General features: G+C 39.1%; 1 protein-coding gene across 2 annotated transcripts; it reads left to right on the forward strand.

Moving 5' to 3' along the window:
- The first annotated feature begins 573 nt into the window (after positions 1–573).
- Positions 574–10,826, forward strand: LOC141288723 (uncharacterized). 2 transcript variants are annotated; one of them, XM_073820895.1, is made up of 16 exons: positions 574–833; positions 1,502–1,604; positions 1,875–2,088; positions 2,757–2,899; positions 5,207–5,366; positions 5,441–5,496; positions 5,607–5,800; positions 5,887–5,997; positions 6,084–6,224; positions 6,333–6,440; positions 6,530–6,688; positions 7,521–8,100; positions 8,191–8,254; positions 8,341–8,516; positions 10,092–10,180; positions 10,274–10,826. In XM_073820895.1, exons 1-16 carry the CDS (start codon positions 651–653, stop codon positions 10,364–10,366), a joined length of 2,574 nt encoding a protein of 857 aa, XP_073676996.1. In that variant the 5' UTR covers positions 574–650; the 3' UTR covers positions 10,367–10,826. The 2 variants fall into 2 exon arrangements, with proteins under 2 accessions (XP_073676996.1, XP_073676997.1); XM_073820896.1 differs by having other exon boundaries at positions 6,084–6,209.
- Positions 10,827–22,556: the final 11,730 nt, after the last annotated feature.

Genomic DNA, 22,556 nt, shown 5'->3' on the forward strand with positions numbered 1-22,556 from the left:
GGGTTAGTAAGAAACAAAGCATGTTTAATTCTTACAGTGAAGACACTATTTTATTTTACATTCAAATAATTATATTCAATTTTTAGTATTGTTAGACTACTTTAGACTTGCGTAAAAGTATTCAGTATTCACTAATATAAAGTTTTGGACCCAGTCATAATCGTGATTGCAATATTGACCAAAATAATCGTGATTATGATTTTTGCCAAAATCGAGCAGCCCACGTGTGCCACCATGCGGCGAAGATGGATGAAGAAAGACTCATGAGTTAAAATACTTCACCATATGCTGTGTGCTTTACTCTGGTCATTTTATTAGTCTACAGTAAACGGTTGCCTATAATAAAGTGAAAGTCAACGAGAACTATTTGTTCATGAAATCACTGCTGCATCATACATTTATTACCTACAGGGAGCAGATTATAGTAAAGATTAAGAAGTTGGCTCTAGGGAGGGCAAATACTACGACATTTTCAAGTGCGCCAATCACATTACAATCGCAAGTTCCTCAAACCATAAACACTTACCTTCCGGTTCTGCGTTTAAGATGAGTCTCGGCAGTCTGGATGAAAGCAGAGGAGATGGATAAAGTGCACGGATGAGGCAATCTAATGCGAAGGAATTTCTTTCTGAACCTGGACCTTTTTAACAATGTACACTTGGCGGTGCTTCCTCGCCGTTGCATTTGTACTTGTTTGGTACTTCTCAGCGTTTGGACAAATATGGACGCAAGCCTTTTTTTGTTTTTTATGCTTTTTAAATTTCCCTTTCAAAAAGCAAGAGCGTGAAACAAGCACCCAGACGGATGACACACTTGACGAAACAGATATACAGGTAACAATCATTGATTATTCCTGCATGTATTAACGTGTTGACTTGAGAACATTAAGAATGAGAATATTATTTTTTTATTACTTTAAACATGTGCATAGAGTATCTAACAGATACTATGTTTTGGAACATAGTTTATAAAATTTGCATTAGCTGGTTCAAGCTGGTCATTACCTGGTTGACCAGCTGTCATGTTCCCAAAACCTGTTGGACTGGATTGGACTTGACTGACCAGCTGAGATGGTCTTCCAGCTTACACAGTGTAACCATTGCAGACCAGCTAGAAACCATTGTCTGTGTCCCAAAATAAATTTTCAAGTCAGATTTTTCAGCAGGGCAATAGAATACCTATAAGGGTTGTTGTAAATGGATGCATAACAAGAAAGTCAACTTATAAGCAGAACTAACTTTGGGAAGAATTTGGACGGCATCATTACTGTAGTAAGCTACAGTAGAGAAATGATTGTACGTTTCAGTTTAGAATAGTTCCGGTTCTCATGTCCAAAGAATCATCAGATGACTTTTTGTTCCTCTTTTTTTTTTGTATGCAGGGTCTTCCAGAAAGCAAAAGCTCTTACTGACCTCATTTCTGTATTCATGTCTCTGATATCAGACATCATCAGTGAAATGACTGGAGATTAATCCCTTGCACCTTAATCCTCCTGTTTCAGGCAAAGGAAGCTCACCGTGTTGGTGTCAGTGATGAGACTGATGCAGCCAGAACCGGGTCTGCGACAAAGGAATATCCAAATGTACACAGGTCACTCCTCCAGGGTAAATAATAATTTTGTTGTGCGCAGGCTTCACCCTCATTGTGCCTCTCAAGCATGTCTGAAGATAATGACTGAAGGAATTTTCATGACATGACCATGACATTGGTTGTAAACATGACATAGAACAGGAAGCTGAGGATCAGATAAAGTTTCATCGGTTTGTGTGGTACAACACTGGCAAGAAATTTTATACCCTGTTCATTTCCTCACCAAAAGTCATAGAGACATGCAGTTGAGGATAATTACATTTATTTTTTTTGTGTTTTTGTAGTGTTTAAATATGCCTATGTTCACCTGGTCCAGCCGTGGTACACGGTTCCAGAACTTGGCGACAGTCAGCCCCTTTATAGGGCACTACTTGCGGAGTTTAACCTGGTTATCGAGAGAGTCATTTGCAAGGCAAAGAACTTCAATCTGTCCACTACCAGTGTGGGTTGCATTAGGATCTTCACTCAGCACCTACATAATGCAAAACAGTCAGATGGGTGAGCATGTTTGTTTGCCTCATTTATTCAGAAAATATTGTATAATTGATATGTGACCCTGGACCACAAAACCAGTCATAAAGGTCCATTTTTTAAAACTGAGATATATCATCTGAAAGCTGAATAAATAATGGTTTGCTAGGATAGGACAATATTTGAGATATCTGAGATACAGCTATTTGAAAATCTGGAGTCTGAGGGTGCAAAAAAACAAAATATTGAGACATTAAAGTTGTCCAATTGAAGTTCTTAGCAATGCATATTACTAATCATAAATTAAGTTTGGATATATTTACAGTAGGAAATTTGCTAAATATTTTCATTGAACATGATCTTAATATCCTAATGATTTTTGGCATAAAAGAAAAATCAATAATTTTGACGCATACAATGTATTTTTGGCTTTTCCTACACATATACCCATGCTACTTAAGATTGGTTTTGTGGTCCATGGTCACATACGAGTAATATAATTTTTCTTCCTTTTCTATTTTATGCTTGGCTTGCATTTTAGAGACCATCAGCACAAAAACTAGGTCTTACAATTTCCTAAGGTCATGTTTTAAAAACTCATGGACTTTCCATCCTATGACTAATCACCTGATTCACTCTGCTAGTAAAATGAGTCATTATGAAAACTGCCACGTTCATTTGTTTACCTCTTTCAGTTCTCCAGTGTTCGGTTCGAGGTCTGAGGAAATGGCAGTCCTCAGGAACTTCTCTGAAACTCTGGTGCGAAACCTTTTTCCCGACTCCCTCTGGGAAGCAAAACTCTACCAGTGTGTCCTGACTGAGATTGTTGCTACAAAAGGTTTGTCCTACTGACCTTTGTTCTAAATACTTTCTAATGATCTTTCTAATAATCGGAACATTCCTCAGCTATCTGGCATCAACGTATGTAGCATTCATTGATATGTTTAGGAAGGTATTTCTGAAACAAACACTACTTTGTCACTCAATGCTTCAAGGAGTGTCTCAGCATGCTTTTACTGCTTCTACAGACTTGTTCTTTTGCATTGTTGTGCCTCAGTAGTCATGCATATCAATCTTCACTTCGTCTACAGTGATTATGCCGACAGAGTGAATTCTTTCTCTAACTGCCTCCAACATAATTATTAACATACAGTGCTTTGCATCGTTTTTCATGTTTTATGCTGCCATATGTTAAACTGCTTTAAATTACTTTTTTTCCCCACATCAGTCTATACCCCATACACCATGATGACAAAGCGAAAACAGAATTGTTACAGCTTTGTAAATTTATTAAAAATAAAACACTGAAATAAGTACGTTGCATAAGTACTCATACCCTTAAGTCTCAAGAAGCCTCATGAAACAAGCTTTGCACATCATGACTTGGAAATTATCTGCTATTCTTCTCCTCACCTGTTCACATCTCAAGCACTGTCAGCTAGGATGGGGGCAGACACACATTTTCAGGTTCCTCCAGAAATATTTGATTGGGTTGAAGCCCAGGCTGTGGCTGTCTGTAAGCCACTCTTGCTGTGTGCTAAGGGACATTGTCCTGTTGGAAGCTGAACCTTCTGCCCAGTCTGAGGTTCTGAATGCTCTGGACTGGGTTTTCATTAAGGTTCAATATTTTGGTTCATTGAGTTTTCTTTCTACTCTGAGTCCCTCAGTCCCTGCTGCTGAAAAAGAGCCCTGTGGCATTAGGCTGCTACCACTAACCTTTATTGTTGGGATGCTTCTGTGCAGGTGATGAGCATTGCCTGGTTTCCTTTAGACATGATGCTTGGAATTGAGGTTCATCAGACTAGAGAATCTTGTTTCTCACAATCTGAGAGTTCTTTAGGTGCCATGTTGCAAATTCCAAGTGTGTTTTCATTTTTCTTCACAGAGGAGAGGATTTTGGTCACACCACCATACAGCCCAGATCGATGGAGTGTTGCATGTTTTTTTTTGTCCTTCTTTAGGTTTCTTCTATCTCCACATATAATTATGGAGCTCAACTAGAGTGACCATGAGGTTCTTGGTCACCACTCTAACAAAAGCCCCTTTTCCATTAATTGCTCGGTGAGGCCAGCTCTTGGAAGAGTCCTGGTTGTTTAAAAATTCTTTCATTAAGGGTAATGGAGACTACATGCTTCTGTGAACCTTTAATGCAGCAGACTTTTTCTGGCCTCTTTCCCAGATGGGTGGCTTGACACAATCCTGTTTCAGAGCTCTAAAAGCAGGTTTTTTTGGGGTTTCGCCCTGATATGCATTTTCAGCTGCCTTTCTAAATCATACCCATTTAATTGAATTTGCCACAGGTTAACTTCACTCAAAGTGTAGTAACATCTACAAGCAATATGAATGCTCCTGAGATCAATTTCAACTGTCCCAGAAAGGGGTGTGAATGAATACTTATGCAATGGAATCGCTTAAGTTTTTTATTTGTAATAAATTACAAAGATGTTTTTTTTTTTTTTTGCTTTGCCATTATGGTGTATGGAGTGTATATTGTAATTTAAAGCAGTTTAATATAGGGCAGCAACATAACAAAGTGTGAAAAATGAAGGGGTATGAATACTTTTGCAAGGCACTGTACATTTAAATTGAAATTTGTTTTATAAAATTAATTGTAAATCAATAAGAAGTTTATTTTTGTATAGCAAATCATGATTATTGGTGCTTATAAATTGTCTTTTACTAATGCCTTTACTGTCTTTCTTATTCTTATTCTCTTTAAGGCTATATTTATCTGATAAAAAAACTGCAGTAAAAATAATGTAAAATATTTTATTATTATTATTATTATTATTATTATTATTATTATTATTATTATTATTATTATTATTATTAATAACAGTTTAAAACTGTAAAATGCAATTTATTTTCAGCATCATTACTCCAGTCTTCAGTGTCACATTATTCTTTAGAAATCGTTCTAAAATGCTGATTTTGTGAACAAGAAATTTTATTTTTATTGTCAGTGTTGAAAACACATGTGCTGCTTAATATTTGTGAGAAAACTGATATATTTGAACTGATATATATTCTTTTATAAATCGAGCAGACCCCAAAAATTTTAATAGTAGTTGTGCCTTACTACTTGTATTGTACTTTCTTCTAATACACTGATTTTTTTATTTTTATTCCTGTTGTCCATTTCTAGCTCTTGATGTGCTTGTGACATGCCTCTGTAATCCAGACAACTTGAATCAGATGGTAGTTTTGCAGCTGGATAGAGTAACCTCTAAAAACTCAACAGAAAACCTGCTAGACTCAGATAGGGAAAGCATACCATCTTCCATGGGAAGTGAAGAAGCAGAAGTGTAAGTCATCTCAAAAACATAGTTTTATCTTATTTATCACATTTAGCTCACCCTGGTTTCCACAAATCCCACAGATTGACAGATGAAGCAGAGGACGGTCGGTCTGAAGACCCAAAAGAAAAGAAGAAGGGTGATCCATTTTTATCTTTCATCTTAGTAATTTGATTTATGAGCTGTAAGTGTACATAAATAATTTAATAAAGTGAAATTTAATTACCTTTTTCACTGTTATCTAAGTAGGCAGTGGGATCAAAGAACGATTGTCTAAACTTGTTGATAAGGTCAAGTCAAAGAAAGCCAAAAAGAAACAACATAAAAAGAAGAAGGAGCGAGAGCTTTTACAGAGGTTATTATCCTCACGAAGATCTGCTGTTATTGAAGACGATGGTGCACGCAGCAGAGATGGCTCTAGTAGTGGCTTGGACGTGGATTATGTATGGAAAACGCCAGCAAATTTCAAATTGAATTGATTTATGAAGTTTTCGGTGCAACTAAGTTTGTCTGTGCTTTCTTTTAAAAGGACAGTGACACAGATGTTTACCTAACAACATGTGTCCAAGAGAATATGATGGAGTTTAGGCTTTCCTATGAGATGTGGCGGGTGGGCAAGTGGGCAGTCCGTGTTACAGATGTGAGACTTATTTTAAAACATAGAAAGCTAAACAACATGCAAGCTAAGTTGAGTTAAATAATAATAATAAAAAAACACTGTCTTAGGTTCAGAAGGAAAATGAAGAGCTGTGTTTCACGGTTCACCTGGAGGAGAGAAATAACTCTGAGAATCTCAACTGGGATGTGAAAAGGACCCAGTCAGACATACTACATTTTCACAGCCTCTGGCAGGTGAGAACAGAAATGGTGAGGAATCTTAAATGCATCGATTCTATTGAAAGCTGTATTATATTATTATTATTGATTAATATTTGTAATGCTTGCTCTTAATAGCTTTTTGTTGTTATTTTTAAGGATACTTCCACTTTACCCTCTTTGTCTGGAATAGTAGAGGAAACAAAGAAGGATTTTGATGATGCATATTCAGAAGAAGTTAGATCAGCCTTGGAGCACTATTTACAAGTAAGCTGTCACACAGACTATCTAGAATTCAACAAGGGGTTGGCAGTAGAAATAAATACCTGGAATGTTTTTCTCTACTTTCTCTTTAGGAGCTGGTTTCTGATGCACAGCTTGGTCACACTCAACCTGTATTCCAGTTCCTGTGTCCCATTGCACAGCTGCTGAGTGATAAGGAACATGAGGGAGGTGTCTGGAGTTTTCTCAATAGACTTGCAAGCTTCCTCACTCCTGGCCAAGATGAGGATGAGGTAAAAACAGATTTTATGTCAATAGCTTAATGGAAATCTGATGATGAAACTGATGAAACCACTGTTTAAAAGAAAAGTCTTTCAGGTCCCACAAATTCTTCAGCATTTTTGTGTTTTTGAACCCTGGGGTGAAAATGTTTTGAATTTAAATAATTTTGTGTTTTGGGAAACACGCGTTCTCTGTAGCTTCTGAAGGGCAGTACTAATTGAAAACAAAAAAATATATTTAGGCAAAATAAGAACACATCTTCATTCTGTTCAAAAGTTTACACCCCTGGCTGTTAATGCATTGTTTTTTCTTTTGGAGCATCCGTGAGTGTTTAAACCTTCTGTGATGGTTGAATATGAGTCCCTCAGTTGTCCTCATTGTGAAAAGATGGATCTCGAAATCATACAGTCACTGTTGGAAAGGGTTCAAATACACAAAAATGCTGAAAAACCAAAGAATTTGTGGGACCAGAAGGATTTTTCTGAAAGAACGGTGGGCAGTTTAACTGTTCAGGACAGACAAGGGACTCATGAACTCTAAAAAAAAAAAAAAAAAAAAAAAAACAGCTTTAAGAATCAAGCGTATGTAAACTTTCATATTTAGAAATTCAACTATTATTTTTTTTGTGGACTCTATGTAAACATTTTATGTGAAATATCTTATTTAGGTCAGTACTATAAAAATAACATTCATTTTGTATGATCCTTCTTATTTTCATAAAATTAACATTTTGGAGATTCGGTAAACTTTTGCCCTCAACTGTACCTTTAGCTTCAGCACAATGTAAATTAAATGTAAATAGTATACTGCCCCCCTCTGGTGATACTATATTTTTTCCGCCAGTCCCATTACCCCAGAGGAGAGGATAAGCATGATGAAGCAGGATACTCAGTACATCACAGTGAACCGACAGCACAGCCGGCCTGCTTGGACACAAATGAAGAGCCAAAGGGAGGCGTTCAAGAAGGGCCAATGGCTACAAACGTTGAAGAGACTGACCCCTTATATAAATATATAGAAGCAGATATGGCAGATCAAAACTCTGATGACCAGGATGTGGTTTCAGATGGACAGGAGAGTCTTGCTGAGAGTTTAGATATCTTTGTTAATAGGTCAAAATTAGTCAGTCCTCCAGGACACTCCAATGATATCTCAAGCTCAGTTGTAAACCATACTGAGGGCTTACAGTGTGACTCAGCCGAAGACAATAGAAGTACCCAGTCTGTGGGCAAAACAAACAAAAAAGAAAAGTTAACCCAAAAAAAGTCAAATGGATTACAAAAGCTGAAATTAAAAGAAAAAACTGGACAGCTCAAGGAAGAGGTGACAAATCAGCCTCCGGCTCAGAAAAAGGAAACCCAGAACAACTGGGAACAAGTTGAAGCCACCAAAGCCGTATTTGAGTTACTTAAGGAAATAACTGGTATGATGTAATTCCCTTTTTCTGTTTGGCTTTTATGATTGCCAATAACTCAAACTAAAGCCATTCAGTGTTTGTCTTTGCCATCTTCAGGTAACTCAGTCCTCATTAACATTGTTGATGCCATTCTAAAAGCAGTCCAGCCTCTGATAAAAAAGTAAGTATCCCATTTAATTTCTATTCAAAGACCAAAGATACTTATCTGTAGATAAGAAGATAACAATAAGCTTTCCTCCCATACAGGAAAATAAACAACTTTTTAAAAAAGATGCATCCCACCGAAGCTCAGATTGCATCCTACATTGACCATTTCAGGGAGAACTTATGGCCAGATGGAAACGTGCCCATCCAGCCGCCACGTGACGATGAGGAGAAACACGAGACCAAGGAGAAGGCATTGCAGCTTATTAATTCAAAATGTACGTGCAGTATTTTCCCATGCCTTGGTCTGTCCCCCTCATTTTTAGGGACCAAGCACCGAAAGTGCGAAGGCACCTCTTCTATCTATTAGATTTCTTCTTATTATTATTATTCTTCCGACTTCGTCCACTATCGAGTGTATGGCAACCCATAGAACCACTTGCAGGAAAGTTATGACATTTGGCACACTGATAGAGGACAGTCTCAATATTAACTATAGCAAGTTTGGAGTCTCTAACTCAAACTAACTATAACTTACTCATGTTTATGCTAATAACTTTTGAACCGTAAGGTCTAGGAAGAAAATGAACACAAATGGTGGAAACAATTTTTCTGGTTCGAAAAACCTACTTTTTCAAAGTTGTCCTAGACAGTTTGTCTGATTTACACCAAATTTGGCTCGGACCATGCTGGCAAAAAGTTGTGGGAAAAAAGTTGATTAGTCAAACCGTTCTCGAATAACGTGTGAATGAATTTGATGAAGAGCACGCAAAAATAGATGTGAGGCTATATCTCGGCAGCGGTTTGGCGTATTGACACCTAACTTGATGTGTGTTATAACAAGCATGACCTGAGGCTACCTGCACAGTTTCGGAGCAGCGCCTCCTAGTGGTCAGGAGATATGATTTTTTTTCTAATTTTTGCTTATAACTTCTAAAAATCACACAACTGGCCTCTGCCGAGTTAAACTATACCTAATTTTCCCATATATAATGCTATATTTTATGAACGCGTTGACATATCGTTACAAAATTTGGTATGTATGTTCGACACCATGCTCTGACCATAATCAAAAAGTTTGGGGGCAGTACTACCATGTGGCCAGATGTTATAAAGGAATTTACAAAAAATGCTAATAATTTTAGATTTAATTGGCTTATTGTAATGAAAGTAGATTCAGTATATTCCTTGGGCCAGGCCGAGAACATAGTATTTTGCCATAGTCAGTGAACTTCTTGTCTGCCATTTTTATTCATGTTGAAAACCTACTTTTTTGTACTACTCCTTGACTATTGGTCCAATTTTCATCAAATTTGGCTCAGATCATCTTCAGATCATGCTGACAAAAAGTTTTTGTGTCAATATATGAAACGTTTATTGTTTAACACATCAATAAATTTGCTGGAATCATACCCAACAGTGTCTGACACTGTATTTCTGCTAAACTTTGACATATTGACGCCAAACTTTGTGTGTGCCGTTGTCACCAAACACTGACCACATCACATTAATTTGGTACAATTTGGTAACAGTGCCACCTATTAAATAAACACTTCATTAACCATTATTAATGAATTTTTCCAGAAATGCTGATAACTTTTGATTGCATTAGTGTATAGCCTCTAAATATTCTTTGAGTTAAGCTGACTACATAGATACCAATTATGCCATAGTCAACTGAACTTCCTGTCCACCATTTTGATTTGCGTTGAAAACCTACTTTTTTGAACTCCTCCACGACGAATGGCTATAAAGCCATTTTAAATTTTCATTTTTGGGTGAACTATCCCTTTAATTACTTATTGTTGTATGCTTGGCTCCTTATTTTGCCTCTAATTGTGTGGTGGTTTTAGATTCAAACTCTCTAATCCTCAAGAAGACTGATGTCGAAACTATCTTCAAGATCTTCCAGGACACGGAGGAGAACAAGAAACTGGTTTATGTGAGGACTCAAGATCATTATGCAATTAAAATCCATTTTGAAATGTATATATCCAGATTTACATTTATATACTTTGTCTTTGTGTGTACATAGATGCTGCTGTCATACATTCTAAAAGAGTTTCTACGTGGAGAGCCTGGCTTCAGTTCAATATCTAATTTAACTGTGAAGGATTTTGTTTCTTAATAGAAAGATATTTTTATTGTAATTTGTCTTTGTTTTTAAATGTGCATTATTTAATATTTTAAGTGAATATTTTACAAGGATGCCTTTCACTTTCACTTTGAGCCACATTAAGAATTATTGATGTCTTATTGACCAAAAATGTTAACGTCTGTTAAATGTAGCATTTTAACAAATGTACTGTGATTGTTCCGCTTCAACAATGTCACAATATCATGGGTGTAAATTTGTAACTAATATTTTAAAGCATTATCACTGTATACCTAAGTTTACAATTTTGTTTTGTTTTGTAAATTATACACTGTGAAGAACTGATTTTCTATTTTAATAAACAGCACAGGTTACTCAGGACAAAACAGAAAAAGTCATTGTGATACTGAAAATTTTACAAGACTTAATAATAATCAGGGTCTTTGAAGAATGTGTTTGAATAATAATGCCAATAAATATATTTTACTACTAATTGCGAGTCATTTAATTTATGCACATTAAATTGTAATATTAGTTATCAGAGGTGGGTAGATCACTTACAAATTGTAATCCATTCCAATATAATCAGACTACTTTTAGATAACTTTTGACTAACTTGTTTATCACATTGATTTAAATGGGATAACCTTGTACAATATTGACATTAAAAAATACAAAAAGTAAGAAAATATATACCACTTGTTATTAACAACATGAAGTGCATTAAAAAATTTTATATCGCCAAGGTTTCCCAAACTGGGGTTTTTGGGCTTAAAAAGCTAATAATTAAATCATACAAATATTAAATTAAAATTAATCAATCAAAATAAAATACTTACTAAAAGAAAATGTATCTTTTATTTGTTTACCTGCATGTCATGTGATCATAACCAATGTCAGAGAACCAATGAACATGCAAATGTGATAATTATTAAAATATTTATTTTTAAAATCTCAGGGGTACTTCAAGTAAATATACTAGATGAAATGGGATCAGATGACAAAAAAGTTTGTGGATTTGTGCATTTTAATGTGTTTAAAAGACAAAAGCCTTCCATGGTTAAATAATGAGTGATGATTCAAATAAAAATATATTTGTTCATCAGCAGCTGATGCAATTTTGGGAAAAATTAAAAGATGAAAAAATGAACTAAGGAGAATTATGAATAATTTACTGCTAATGTGTAAATAATATGTAATCACATAATCCATAAAAAGTTATGAGCATTATAAAATGTAATTTAATCTAATTACAAGTACTTAATTTTTGGAATCCAATTACGTAATCCAGATTACATGTAACCAGTTACTACCCAGTTTTATTAGTAACACTGTGTCACATATTTTTCGTACTCCACTTTAAATTACAATATTAAATTCTCCTGTACCTACCATGACTGTCAAACCCATGACGTAACTATGCTAGGCTGCTACAACTCTACGTGTTTGAAGGGTTTTCTCTAAATGGCTTTAACCGTAAATCTATTTCTTATTAAATAAAAATCACTCGAATTAATAAAGCCAGTCAAATATAAACTTATCTAATAATTTCTAAATCACAAATAAGTTAACATTTGTGTCACTAGCGTAGCCAGAAACATATTTTCGGGTGTGCATCAGAAAAACTGGGTGTGCCACATTTATTGTAAGATGAATGTGCAAAAAAATCTGACTCGTATCACTAACAATACAGATAGTTACATATTAAAATGACCAGATAAGTGGTTGTAGCCTATTCGTCTTGCCCAGCGTGCGTCCCTACAACTCCCCCCTCACTGACAGAATTTCATGTTTTTCACGCCATACTAACGTCATTTTAGATTCCGAATTGCAAAAGGCATTCACTTTCTGTCTTTTTTTTAACCATTTTCCGAGCTTTCTCGCTCCTCAAGACTGCCGTGACGGTCACCGACCGGCCGCCAAAATATGCAATGCGGTTGCCAATCGCGACACTTGACTTTTAATTTAATTATCACTTTATTCGCGACACACGCTCCGCTGTTTTTTAATTCGTAAGTTTGTATACAATTTGCACAATCAGCATGATATTATTAATAGCCGACAAAAAAAAAAATAGCCGACAAAAAAATATATATATTGCATGTTGCATTTATACTGGCCAAAATAAGTTTTTCACTTAGGCGTTAACACAAATTAAGTTTAAAGGGTCACATAGGCTACTTGATGCTTAGTATTTAGCGAAAATAAATGCAATTATTCTGTAAACATATGGTTAAGTGTAATATAAGATTTGAGGATTTATTAGCCTATCTGTAAGTAGGCCTATCCTACTTGTTCACGTACGAAGTATAGGCTACAGAAAGAAAGAAAGAAAGAGAATTCGCCATTGTACCACATAACCGGTCCTGTTTTGGGCATCCCCACAGCTGCTTCTTTAAGATGAATACGCACTTTGTGTTCTTATTTAAATGTATTACCCTATCGCGCTTACTGCATGATATGGAGGCGCCTGCACAATTTTGAAATAACTTTTTCTGATTTCAGTACACTCACGATAACACCAAAAGGTTGTGCTTTTGTGAAATAGAGGAAAGAAACAAGATTTGTCATCGTAGAAAGTCTCCGTAAAATGGAGCGCGTCACAGCATCGAACCTGCTACTTGCCTCACAAAGCACAAAGAAATCCACAGAATGCTTGAAATGTAGCCTATATTAAACGAGAAAAAAATCTCTGTCGGAATGGAAAGGTAACATTTCTCTATTAGGGGTGAGCCGTGAGCGGGGCACAATCTAACGCAGGGTTAATTGTAACACACGTGGTTTAAATATTTCCACACATAGCATAACCAAATTTATGGTATTTACTAGTTGACATAGCAACACTATAAAGAGAAAAAGTGTGCGAAAATGTAAAAGTCTTTTGAAGACATCGCTGAATATTTATTTTACCGTAAGTTTCTGGCTGAAACACTAACCTGATTTTAATCAAAGTCGCAGATGGTCAGTGCTTTTTAATGTGCCCAGCTATATTAAACTATGCTATTTTATTAAATTAGCGATGGAGTTTACACTATTTACTTTTAGTTTCTAATGAGAAACCCCAAGAAACAGGTTAATAAAGACTGACACACAGTTGCTTTTTAATGTTCAGAAATTATTATTTCAAGATAAAGCATTTTGGCTCGTTTATGCGTCTCGTGTTCTATGAGAACTGTGTATGGATGGAGGGAATGGAGTGTTTTTCTGAATGTCTAAAAATGTTTCCTCTATTTGCCTACATTGTTTTTAAATATACTGTACAGCTGTGCGATCAGGGTCGTGCATGGTTGCGATATGTTCACTGTCAAACTCCAAAATGCGATTATTTTAAATTCTTTTAAAAACGCCATTATTTTATTGACAAAATATTATAGTTTGTCGTGTACTTTTTCATTCTTCCAGATAACATTTAAAGCTGTCATATGGTCGTGTTACAACAGATGACGCTCAGATTTTGTAACATCTTACTTCCTTTGAGGTAAATAATGAAAAACGTTTACACTGTAATTATGAAACAAAGCGACATATTTGTACTACACGAATGTGAAATTAATGTGGATAAAAAATTATACTCTGAACTCCACGTGGATATAAACAAACTGAGAATTTCAAAAAGTGGTAGGTTGTGCCCCGCGCACCCCTAAAGACACGTTCGTGGAGATGGCGAGTGCAGCGTCGGCATTCGGTAACTTCATCTTTTTAGAGTTCAACTTTTCATCTTTTTCAGCCGACACTGACTGAGAAGAAAGAACTAGTTTATTAATAAATAATTAAAATGTTTTCTTTCCCCCCAACACATTCATCATCATTACAATGCAAGCTTTATGCGCGCGATGGAACGCAGAATGGGCTTTATATTAAAGGATGAGTATAGGTTACTATATTAATCTTATGTTATTATATTAATATATTTTATATAAACGTGTGAGTAGTTGACTAGAACAATATTTAGTCGGGGGCAGGCATACGTGGCCCTTTTCGTTTTTTAAATAAAATGCAGTGACATTTCGAAAGTGCGCCTGCGTTGTATTGCAATGCACGAGTTATGCATGCGTAATGAATCAAATGTTTTTGTTTTATTTCACTTTTTAATGTGTGTGTGCTTTGGTCTTTCTTCGGGGTGCTGAAGCAGTTGCTAGCCCCTCTTTATCGCCGCCCATGTTTATTACGATTATTGAAATATTCTGCATCTAATTTTGGGTGTGCCAGTGTAGCGGTTTTACTCTGGTTGTGATTTTATTCAATAAAGACGATGTTGATGATGGAGGTCTCAGGTTTTTTTTATTCCTGCAGACACACAGAGCACAAATTATTCCTTTGGACACACGTCTCTCCCCTTCACTCAGGTTCTCGTTTGCAGAGCGAGAGATAATACATCTGACCCCGTCAGCGGCAAATTTAATACTGAAGATGGCGCTGTAGCGCGCCGCACGAGGTATCATGTGCGTCACTAATATGTGCTCTTTACAACAAAAACGTCTGCATATATGGTTCCATGTAGAACAAATTATAACCATTGTATCTTATAACTAAGAACACAATAAACGCAAAACACAAAAGAAATAGGTTTTGATGAAGTTCACTTACATTCAACATTTTATAATTATTAGCCCAGCTACATACTCCCCCCTGAACTTCACAAAACTTGTTCATAGGGTAAGCATCTATTATCAAAAAAAAAAAATTCTCAAAGAAACTCAAACTGTCATTTAATACACTAGTTAAAGCAGCATACGCTTCCCACTTCACAGGGAAAGTGGTCCAAACAGGTTGATCAGGCCTGCTAAGACACACTCGCAATAAAGGTGCCCCATACACCCTTATGATGACATAAATAAGACAGCGATTCGTAAAACTCAGAATCCCATGCACTACGAGGAAATGGGCCAAAGGATTGGATCACACAAGAGGAACTCACTAATATGACTTCACTGTATGTCTTAACTTGATTTATGACAATAAAGATCTTGCAAACTCACTGACAGAACTCGTTGTCTTTACGTTTTGTGTCATGTTCTGAATTAACCGATTCACAGGCTTCACAAGTCTTCCGAACCTAGTTCTAACTTGCAATGCAACTTGTTTAGAAGATGAATCTACAGAGTCGGAGGTCATTGCACCATCATTGACTGGACTTCTCTGAGATATGGGTGCTTGTGTATCACAATCAGTCTCTGCATCATTGGAATGAACGGTGACATCATCGCAACACAAGGAGTCACCTTGTATTGCAGTAAAATCAGCCCTTGAAGATTCTGGGTTCACTGCCAAAGAAAGAACACTCTCAGACCCAAAGGGGACACTGGCTGGGACACCATCTGGAGTCGTGATCTTCGCAACCCAACTGGCAGTTCGATCACTGCATACAGACGACGGTGTTACACTAGCACGCAATGCTACTCCACTGCAGACATCTTCTGGTTCACTATCATCACTGAATGAGGGTTCAAGATCTTCAATCTCAATCGGCAGGAAGTTAGCTTGAAGAAGCAAATTCCTGTGAACAGTTTTTTCCTGTCCAGTGTGGGTGTTGCGGATGCGGTAGGTGTGACATTGAGGGTTTAGAGCAACAACAATATAAGGTGCGGACTCCCATTTGTCTGCTAATTTTCTTCGTCCACGTTCCCCTTTGTTCGCCAATAAAACCTGGTCACCAATTTCAATTCTGCATCCTCTTGTCTTCTTGTTATACAGCTCCGCTTGCCGCCTTTGACTGGCTCCCGCATTCCTTTGAGCAAGAATCAAAGCTTCTTTCAAGTCATCCCTCAGACGTTTCACGTATGTATCATAGTCAGTGATGACACAGTCTCTTTCTATACTGCAGAACATGACATCCACCGGGAGTTTAGGAATTCTGCCGTACATTAGGTAGAATGGTGCATAACCAGTCGATTCGTGGGCTGTGCAATTATAAGCAAAGGTCAAAGTTTGCAACATCTGCGGCCACTTTTGCTTGCTCCTCGGTGGCAACGCCCTGATCATGTTGCCCAGTGTTCTGTTAAATCGTTCAACATGACCGTTGCCCATTGGATGATATGCAGTCGTTCTGGACTTTTTTACACCAGCAACTTCCAGGAGTTCGCGAATCAGCTGGCTCTCAAAGTTGGCACCTTGATCCGAATGGATCCTTTCTGGGAAGCCAAATACACAGAAAAACTTGTCCCACAGCATCTTTGCCACTTGTTTTGAAGATTGGTCTCTACAAGGGAAAGCACAGGCCATTTTAGTAAAATGGTCAGTTATGACCAGGACGTCCACGCTGCGACCACTGGAATTCTCTGCGGACCAAAAATCTATGCAGACTAGTTCCAGCGGGCATGATGTTTTAATGCTTTCCAGAGGAGCTCTTCCTTCAGGTTCAGGCGTTTTGCTCACAACACACCGCTTGCAGCATTTAACATGCTCACGCACATCCCGCTCTAAACTGGTCCAGAAGAACCTCTGTCGTGCAAGGGATAAGGTCCTACCCTGACCTTGATGCCCAGCTTCATTGTGAATCCCCTGAAGAACCTGCCCCACCAGAGAAACTGGAACAACATACCGCCATCTCTTCTTTCCCATCAGGACATCTTTAGACACCCTGTACAATACTCCGTCAAGCATCTTAAGCTTCTCCCATTGTTTTAGGGTTTTGAGCACCTCGAATGTCTCTCTGGCTCTTTCCCGCCTGGATGGCCTCTTCCCTCTACCCACATAGAACAGAACTCTTGACAGTACCTTGTCATCTTGCTGCCTCTGTTGCAACTCACTCAGTGAGAACACTGGCAGTGGACTGGGACCTGGAGACAACAACTGGTGAACATCCTGAGTAAGCCACTGGACTGCTCTATCAGCCGTGCCTACCTCCCACTGTGTGTGAACATCAAGTATGGCTGACACTTCAGCACAAGTAAGCGAACAGTGCTCTAATGCCCTACAGGGAAGATGCGTAACATTGCAGATATTTGCACTTATCCTAAAGGTGTCCTGAATGGTGTCTTCTTGAACTTTCTGTGCCTCTCCCAGCAGAACACTGTATGGCTCAGACATCAGTCTTTGACCAACATTCTGACGGATGAAAGGTTGTCTGCTCAAAGCATCAGCGACCACATTTCTGCTGCCGGGTATGTATTGAATACTAAAGCTATAGGGGGCCAGCTTAGAAACCCACCTCTGCTCGCATGCATCTAGTTTTGGCTTCGTCAAGATGTATGTTAACGGATTGTTGTCCGTCCAGACAGTGAAGTTGTGTCCTTTCAGCCAGTGACTGAACTTGTCACAGACGGACCACTTCAAAGCCAAAAATTCTAGACGATGGGCAGGGTACTTGGTTTGTGCACGGGTGAGGGCTTTGCTGGCAAAGGCGATGGGACGTGCCTTTGTCTCACCTTCCGGTACTTGCGAAAGTACGGCCCCCAAGCCATCCAAGGACGCATCTGTAGATAAAATGAATGGTCGGCTGAAATCAGGATGAGCCAGCACAACAGACTCTAACAAGGCTGACTTTAACTTATGGAAGGCTTCACCATGTTCTTGCTTCCAATCACCAGAGTTCAGCTTCTTAAAATTTACATCACCCCTTAGAGAGACTTTCTTCCCTTTTGGAGCAGCTGTTAGGTTGAACAAGGGCTTTGCAACGCTGGAACAGTTCGGGATAAATTTCTGATAATACATCACCATCCCCAGAAATGACTTAATTTTTTTCTGCGAAGGTGTCACTCCATCCGGCATCATAAGGTCTGCTTCGGAGACAGCTGATATGGCACTGACCTTATCAGGATCTGTCGCTACACCATTATTGTCAATAATATGGCCCAGAAATTTCACACTCCTCCTGAGAAAGTGGCATTTTTTAGGGGCCAACTTCAGTCCATGTTCCCTTAGCCTGGTAAACACAAGTTCGAGTCGCTTGATGGCTTCCTCTTCATTTGGAGCATACACCAGGAGGTCATCGAGATAACAGAGCAGCGTAAGGAAATTCTGATCCCCAAAGATGTTGGTCATGAGTCGCATGAAACTGGCTGGACTGTTACAGAGACCTTGTGGCAGACGATTGAATTCATACAGGCCCATGGGAGTCGTAAAGGCAGTGAACTTCCTATCTTCCTCAGACACGACAATGTTATAAAACCCGGAGGTCAAGTCCATTGCACTGAAGACAGCATTGCCTCCTAAAGCCTCTAAACAGTCTGCCTGATGAGGCAAGGGGTGGGCATCCTTAAAAGTTCGAGTGTTCAGCCAACGGTAGTCCACACATACCCTAAGATCTCCAGTCTTCTTCCATACTAGCACAAGAGGTGAAGCCCACTCACTATAGGATTTACGTATAATCTCCTGTTCCTCCATCTCTGAGAGCACACTCCTCAGCTTTTGATACTGAGCTGGAGGAACACGGCGGTAAGGAAGCCTGAAAGGTCGATCATCTGATAAATGAATATGATGGACAAACCCCTTGGCCTTCCCACAATCCAACTTATGCTTTGAAAATACATCCTCATGCCTCTTAATGAGCAGCACCAGCTGACTCTTCCAATAAGGGGACACTTCACATGAGTCAATATCTAGATCGCTAAGATTGAGTTCCTGTAAGCTTTCATGAGGTTTGAAGATAGGGCGACTTTCTTTATCACTGACGATGCCTCCAACAGTGCTCTGGCTCTGCACACTCACCATCTCATTAGCGTGGTGAGTAGAATGTGCGTCAAGGTCCTCAACCGCCACAACAGGAAACACATCGGCTATTTTGGAGTTCCTTTTCAGCGTTATGGGCTTATCAAGAGGATTTATGATCCTAACTGGGACCCATCCATCACCAGACATGGAAGCTATAACTCTTCCCACCATGATGTTTTTCTTGTGGGTCAGTGCCTTGGGTGGCTCAATCACAATAGTACTACCCACAGAGATAGGAGTGTTAAATGGGAGCTTGCCCCACACAAGGTGTTCTTGATTGGCCAAAAGAGTGACTGCCTGGACCAGTTTTGCAGTGCCTACAATATCAGGAATTTTGTCACCCTTCCATCTGTTAATGCCCGACAGCATATTCAAGAACTGCTCGATTTCAGGTTCTCCAGTAGTCTCAGGACGGTTCATGACATTCCAATAGCCAGAGTCTTGCTTGATCTGAGTAAGTAAGAACTTAATGACATTAGTTCCCAGAATTAACTGATCTTTCTGTTCTGGCACCACTAATGTAGGTACGCTCACTAACTTGCCATACACATTCATCTTCAACTGGTACATTCCACGTGGTTTGACTTTTACACCACCACAACCAATGAGAAGAATGTCCAAATGTGTCTGGTCAACCTGTGCAGGCATCCCTTCACTCAACAATTCACGCTCTGTTTCTTCATTGATTGTGCATGCCATGGATCCGCTATCTAGTAGAGCTTGGACTGTGACTTTATCATTTAATAACACTGATGTATAGAACAGACTATCTGACTTCTCCAACTTGGTGATGTTCTGAAACAAGACAATACTATCGCTGGAAACAGACTTGCAACACTCTTCGTAGACAGATAAATGATCATCATCCATAGTGAGGGTGTGATGTTGTACACTCACATAGTCCCCTCCCAAATGTGAGTGCATCAGTTTCCCTGAGCATACGGATCAGATGCAGATGGTGCGGTAGGGTTGACAACCTTGTGACATTGCTTCTGTTGATGCCCGATCTCCAGGCATGCCAAGCATCTCCTTTCTCTCATACAATGTGAGCGGGTGGAATGATTCCTTTCTCCACAAACTCTACATGGAGGGGCGCTGCGCCAATGAGTTGCTCTTGGCTGTGAAACAGGAGCAGTTTGACTTGTACGCTCCAATACCCTTTCCAGCATACTCAAGACACGCTCCAAGGTGCCAGCTTCTGAAGCTGCAGGTTCAGTAGCCATCAAAGGACTTTTGGGAACATAAAGAGGTGCAGCTGCATTCAAACTCTCTCCCTTGGGGACAGTGTGAGGGTAAGTTGACACTTCAGCTGCAGCGACTTGGACCGTGTCAACTTCATGTGAGATAGGCAGTTTCTTAGACTGAACATCCCTCTGGTGTTCGTCAATGGCTTCCTGGATTTCTGTAACTGTCCATTTACTAATAGGTTTACATCTAAACACACTAGAGAGGCCTGGTTCTGAGCAGTTCCTGATGAACATCATCGAAATCTCGGAACTCATGTTTTTCATCTTCGCACCTTGTGCCTGCAAATAACTGTCTGCTAACTCAGCAGCCGCATTTAATCTAACCCAGTAGTCGACAGGGCACTCCTTCGCTTTGGGTTGTGTCGCATAAAAGTCAGCCAGAGGTTGACATGATCCAGGACTTTCACTGAAGTAACGCCTCAACACATCATAAATGGTCCCAGAGGAGATGGATTCATTTGGGCTGCTCTTAAGTCTGACCTTAACAATACTCTTGGCCCTGCCTAGCAGATGGCTCAGTATCTCATCCACTCGATCCTTGTTAGAGCAATCCGCTTTGTGGAGATACAATTCCATCAATTCGATCCATTCCTGTACTGTGTACTTGTCTGTTCCATCTCCTCTGAACATTGGAGGGTCTCTGACATCTGGCTTGACAATCAGGCTAACATTGGAAAGACAATGGCCTGCTTTGGAAGGTTCAGGCGCAACAGCACTGAATGGGGCTGCACTGGAAGGGGTGACTGGGTTTTGACTAGCTAAAAGCCTGGAGACTATGGAATCCCCTATCTGACTGCCTAATTCACCAATAAGATCACGCAACTGCTCTGCAACGTTATCATTAGCATTACAAGGAGTAGAAGCAGTTGGCCCAACAGGTTGATTTTCTGGTGTTTCAGGTGATTGGGGACTATAAATTAACACTCTAGGTTTACCAATAACAGGCTCTTCCACCCCCAACAACCCTCTTCCCCTCCCAAGGTACGGTGTCATCATATCAGAGTCTTTCCTTACTCCAGCCATAGTATGGACTTAAAAAAAAAATAACAGAACAAACACAAAAGAGAACTAACCTCAGAGAATGTCAAACAGGTATTGATAAACCAACAATTCTGAGTTTGCGGTCTGTGGAAATGTCTATTTTCCCTTTACTGTCTCTTCCTGTTATGGCTATTGGAACAGCGGTGAGACCGATTTCTCAGCCTCCACGTTCAGCACTCAGTTTGTCAGTCTGTAGAGAAGTCTCTTGTCGCTTTACAGTCTCTTTTCCCGTTACAGCTACTGGAACAATTGTGAATTCAATCCCTCAGCCTCCACATTCAGCACTCAGTCACGAACACGTACAACTCCGGCGGTCGGCTGCGGCTGATCCAGTTGATCCAGTAGGTCACGGCACCATTTTATGTAGCGGTTTTACTCTGGTTGTGATTTTATTCAATAAAGACGATGTTGATGATGGAGGTCTCAGGTTTTTTTTATTCCTGCAGACACACAGAGCACAAATTATTCCTTTGGACACACGTCTCTCCCCTTCACTCAGGTTCTCGTTTGCAGAGCGAGAGATAATACATCTGACCCCGTCAGCGGCAAATTTAATACTGAAGATGGCGCTGTAGCGCGCCGCACGAGGTATCATGTGCGTCACTAATATGTGCTCTTTACAACAAAAACGTCTGCATATATGGTTCCATGTAGAACAAATTATAACCATTGTATCTTATAACTAAGAACACAATAAACGCAAAACACAAAAGAAATAGGTTTTGATGAAGTTCACTTACATTCAACATTTTATAATTATTAGCCCAGCTACACCAGCTGCCACTGTGGGTGGCACCGGCACACCCTGGCACACCCGTGGCTACGCCCCTGATTTGTGTATACTAGAGCTGCACAATTAATCGTTAAAAGATCGCGATCTCGATTCGACCCCCCTCACGATCTTAATCCAGCATTTATACGATTCAGCCAATTATATTTTATTTATATATTACAAAACTTTTGCTAGCCTAATTACTGCACAGACTGCTGTGAGCTGATGCAGTGACAGGTTCGCCGTTCTCTCCAACATTAAACTTCATCTTCTGCGCACATTCTGTCAGATGCAATTCATGGCGCCTCTGTCTCAATATACTGTACAATTCACATAAAATGATAACTCAGCGGCAGAGTTCCACTCACGCAGCGGCGTAATGTCCACTGGGGACACGCTTTTCAAAATCCCGTTGGTGTCCACCCACTTTTAAATGGTTTTGTTAAAGTAATTTCTTGTATTGTAGAATGCACGCTCAGCGCTGCCGAGAGTTTCGCGGGATTGTTAAAAC

This window comes from Garra rufa, chromosome 16 (genome assembly GCF_049309525.1).
Source record: "Garra rufa chromosome 16, GarRuf1.0, whole genome shotgun sequence".
NCBI lineage: Eukaryota > Metazoa > Chordata > Actinopteri > Cypriniformes > Cyprinidae > Garra > Garra rufa.

Coding starts and splice junctions, on each gene's coding strand:
- LOC141288723 (XM_073820895.1), top strand. CDS start 651: ATGTACACTTGGCGGTGCTTCCTCGCCGTTGCATTTGTACTTGTTTGG. Junction 834..1,501: donor TTGACGAAACAGATATACAG/GTAACAATCATT, acceptor CTCCTGTTTCAG/GCAAAGGAAGCTCACCGTGT. Junction 10,181..10,273: donor AGAACAAGAAACTGGTTTAT/GTGAGGACTCAA, acceptor GTGTGTACATAG/ATGCTGCTGTCATACATTCT.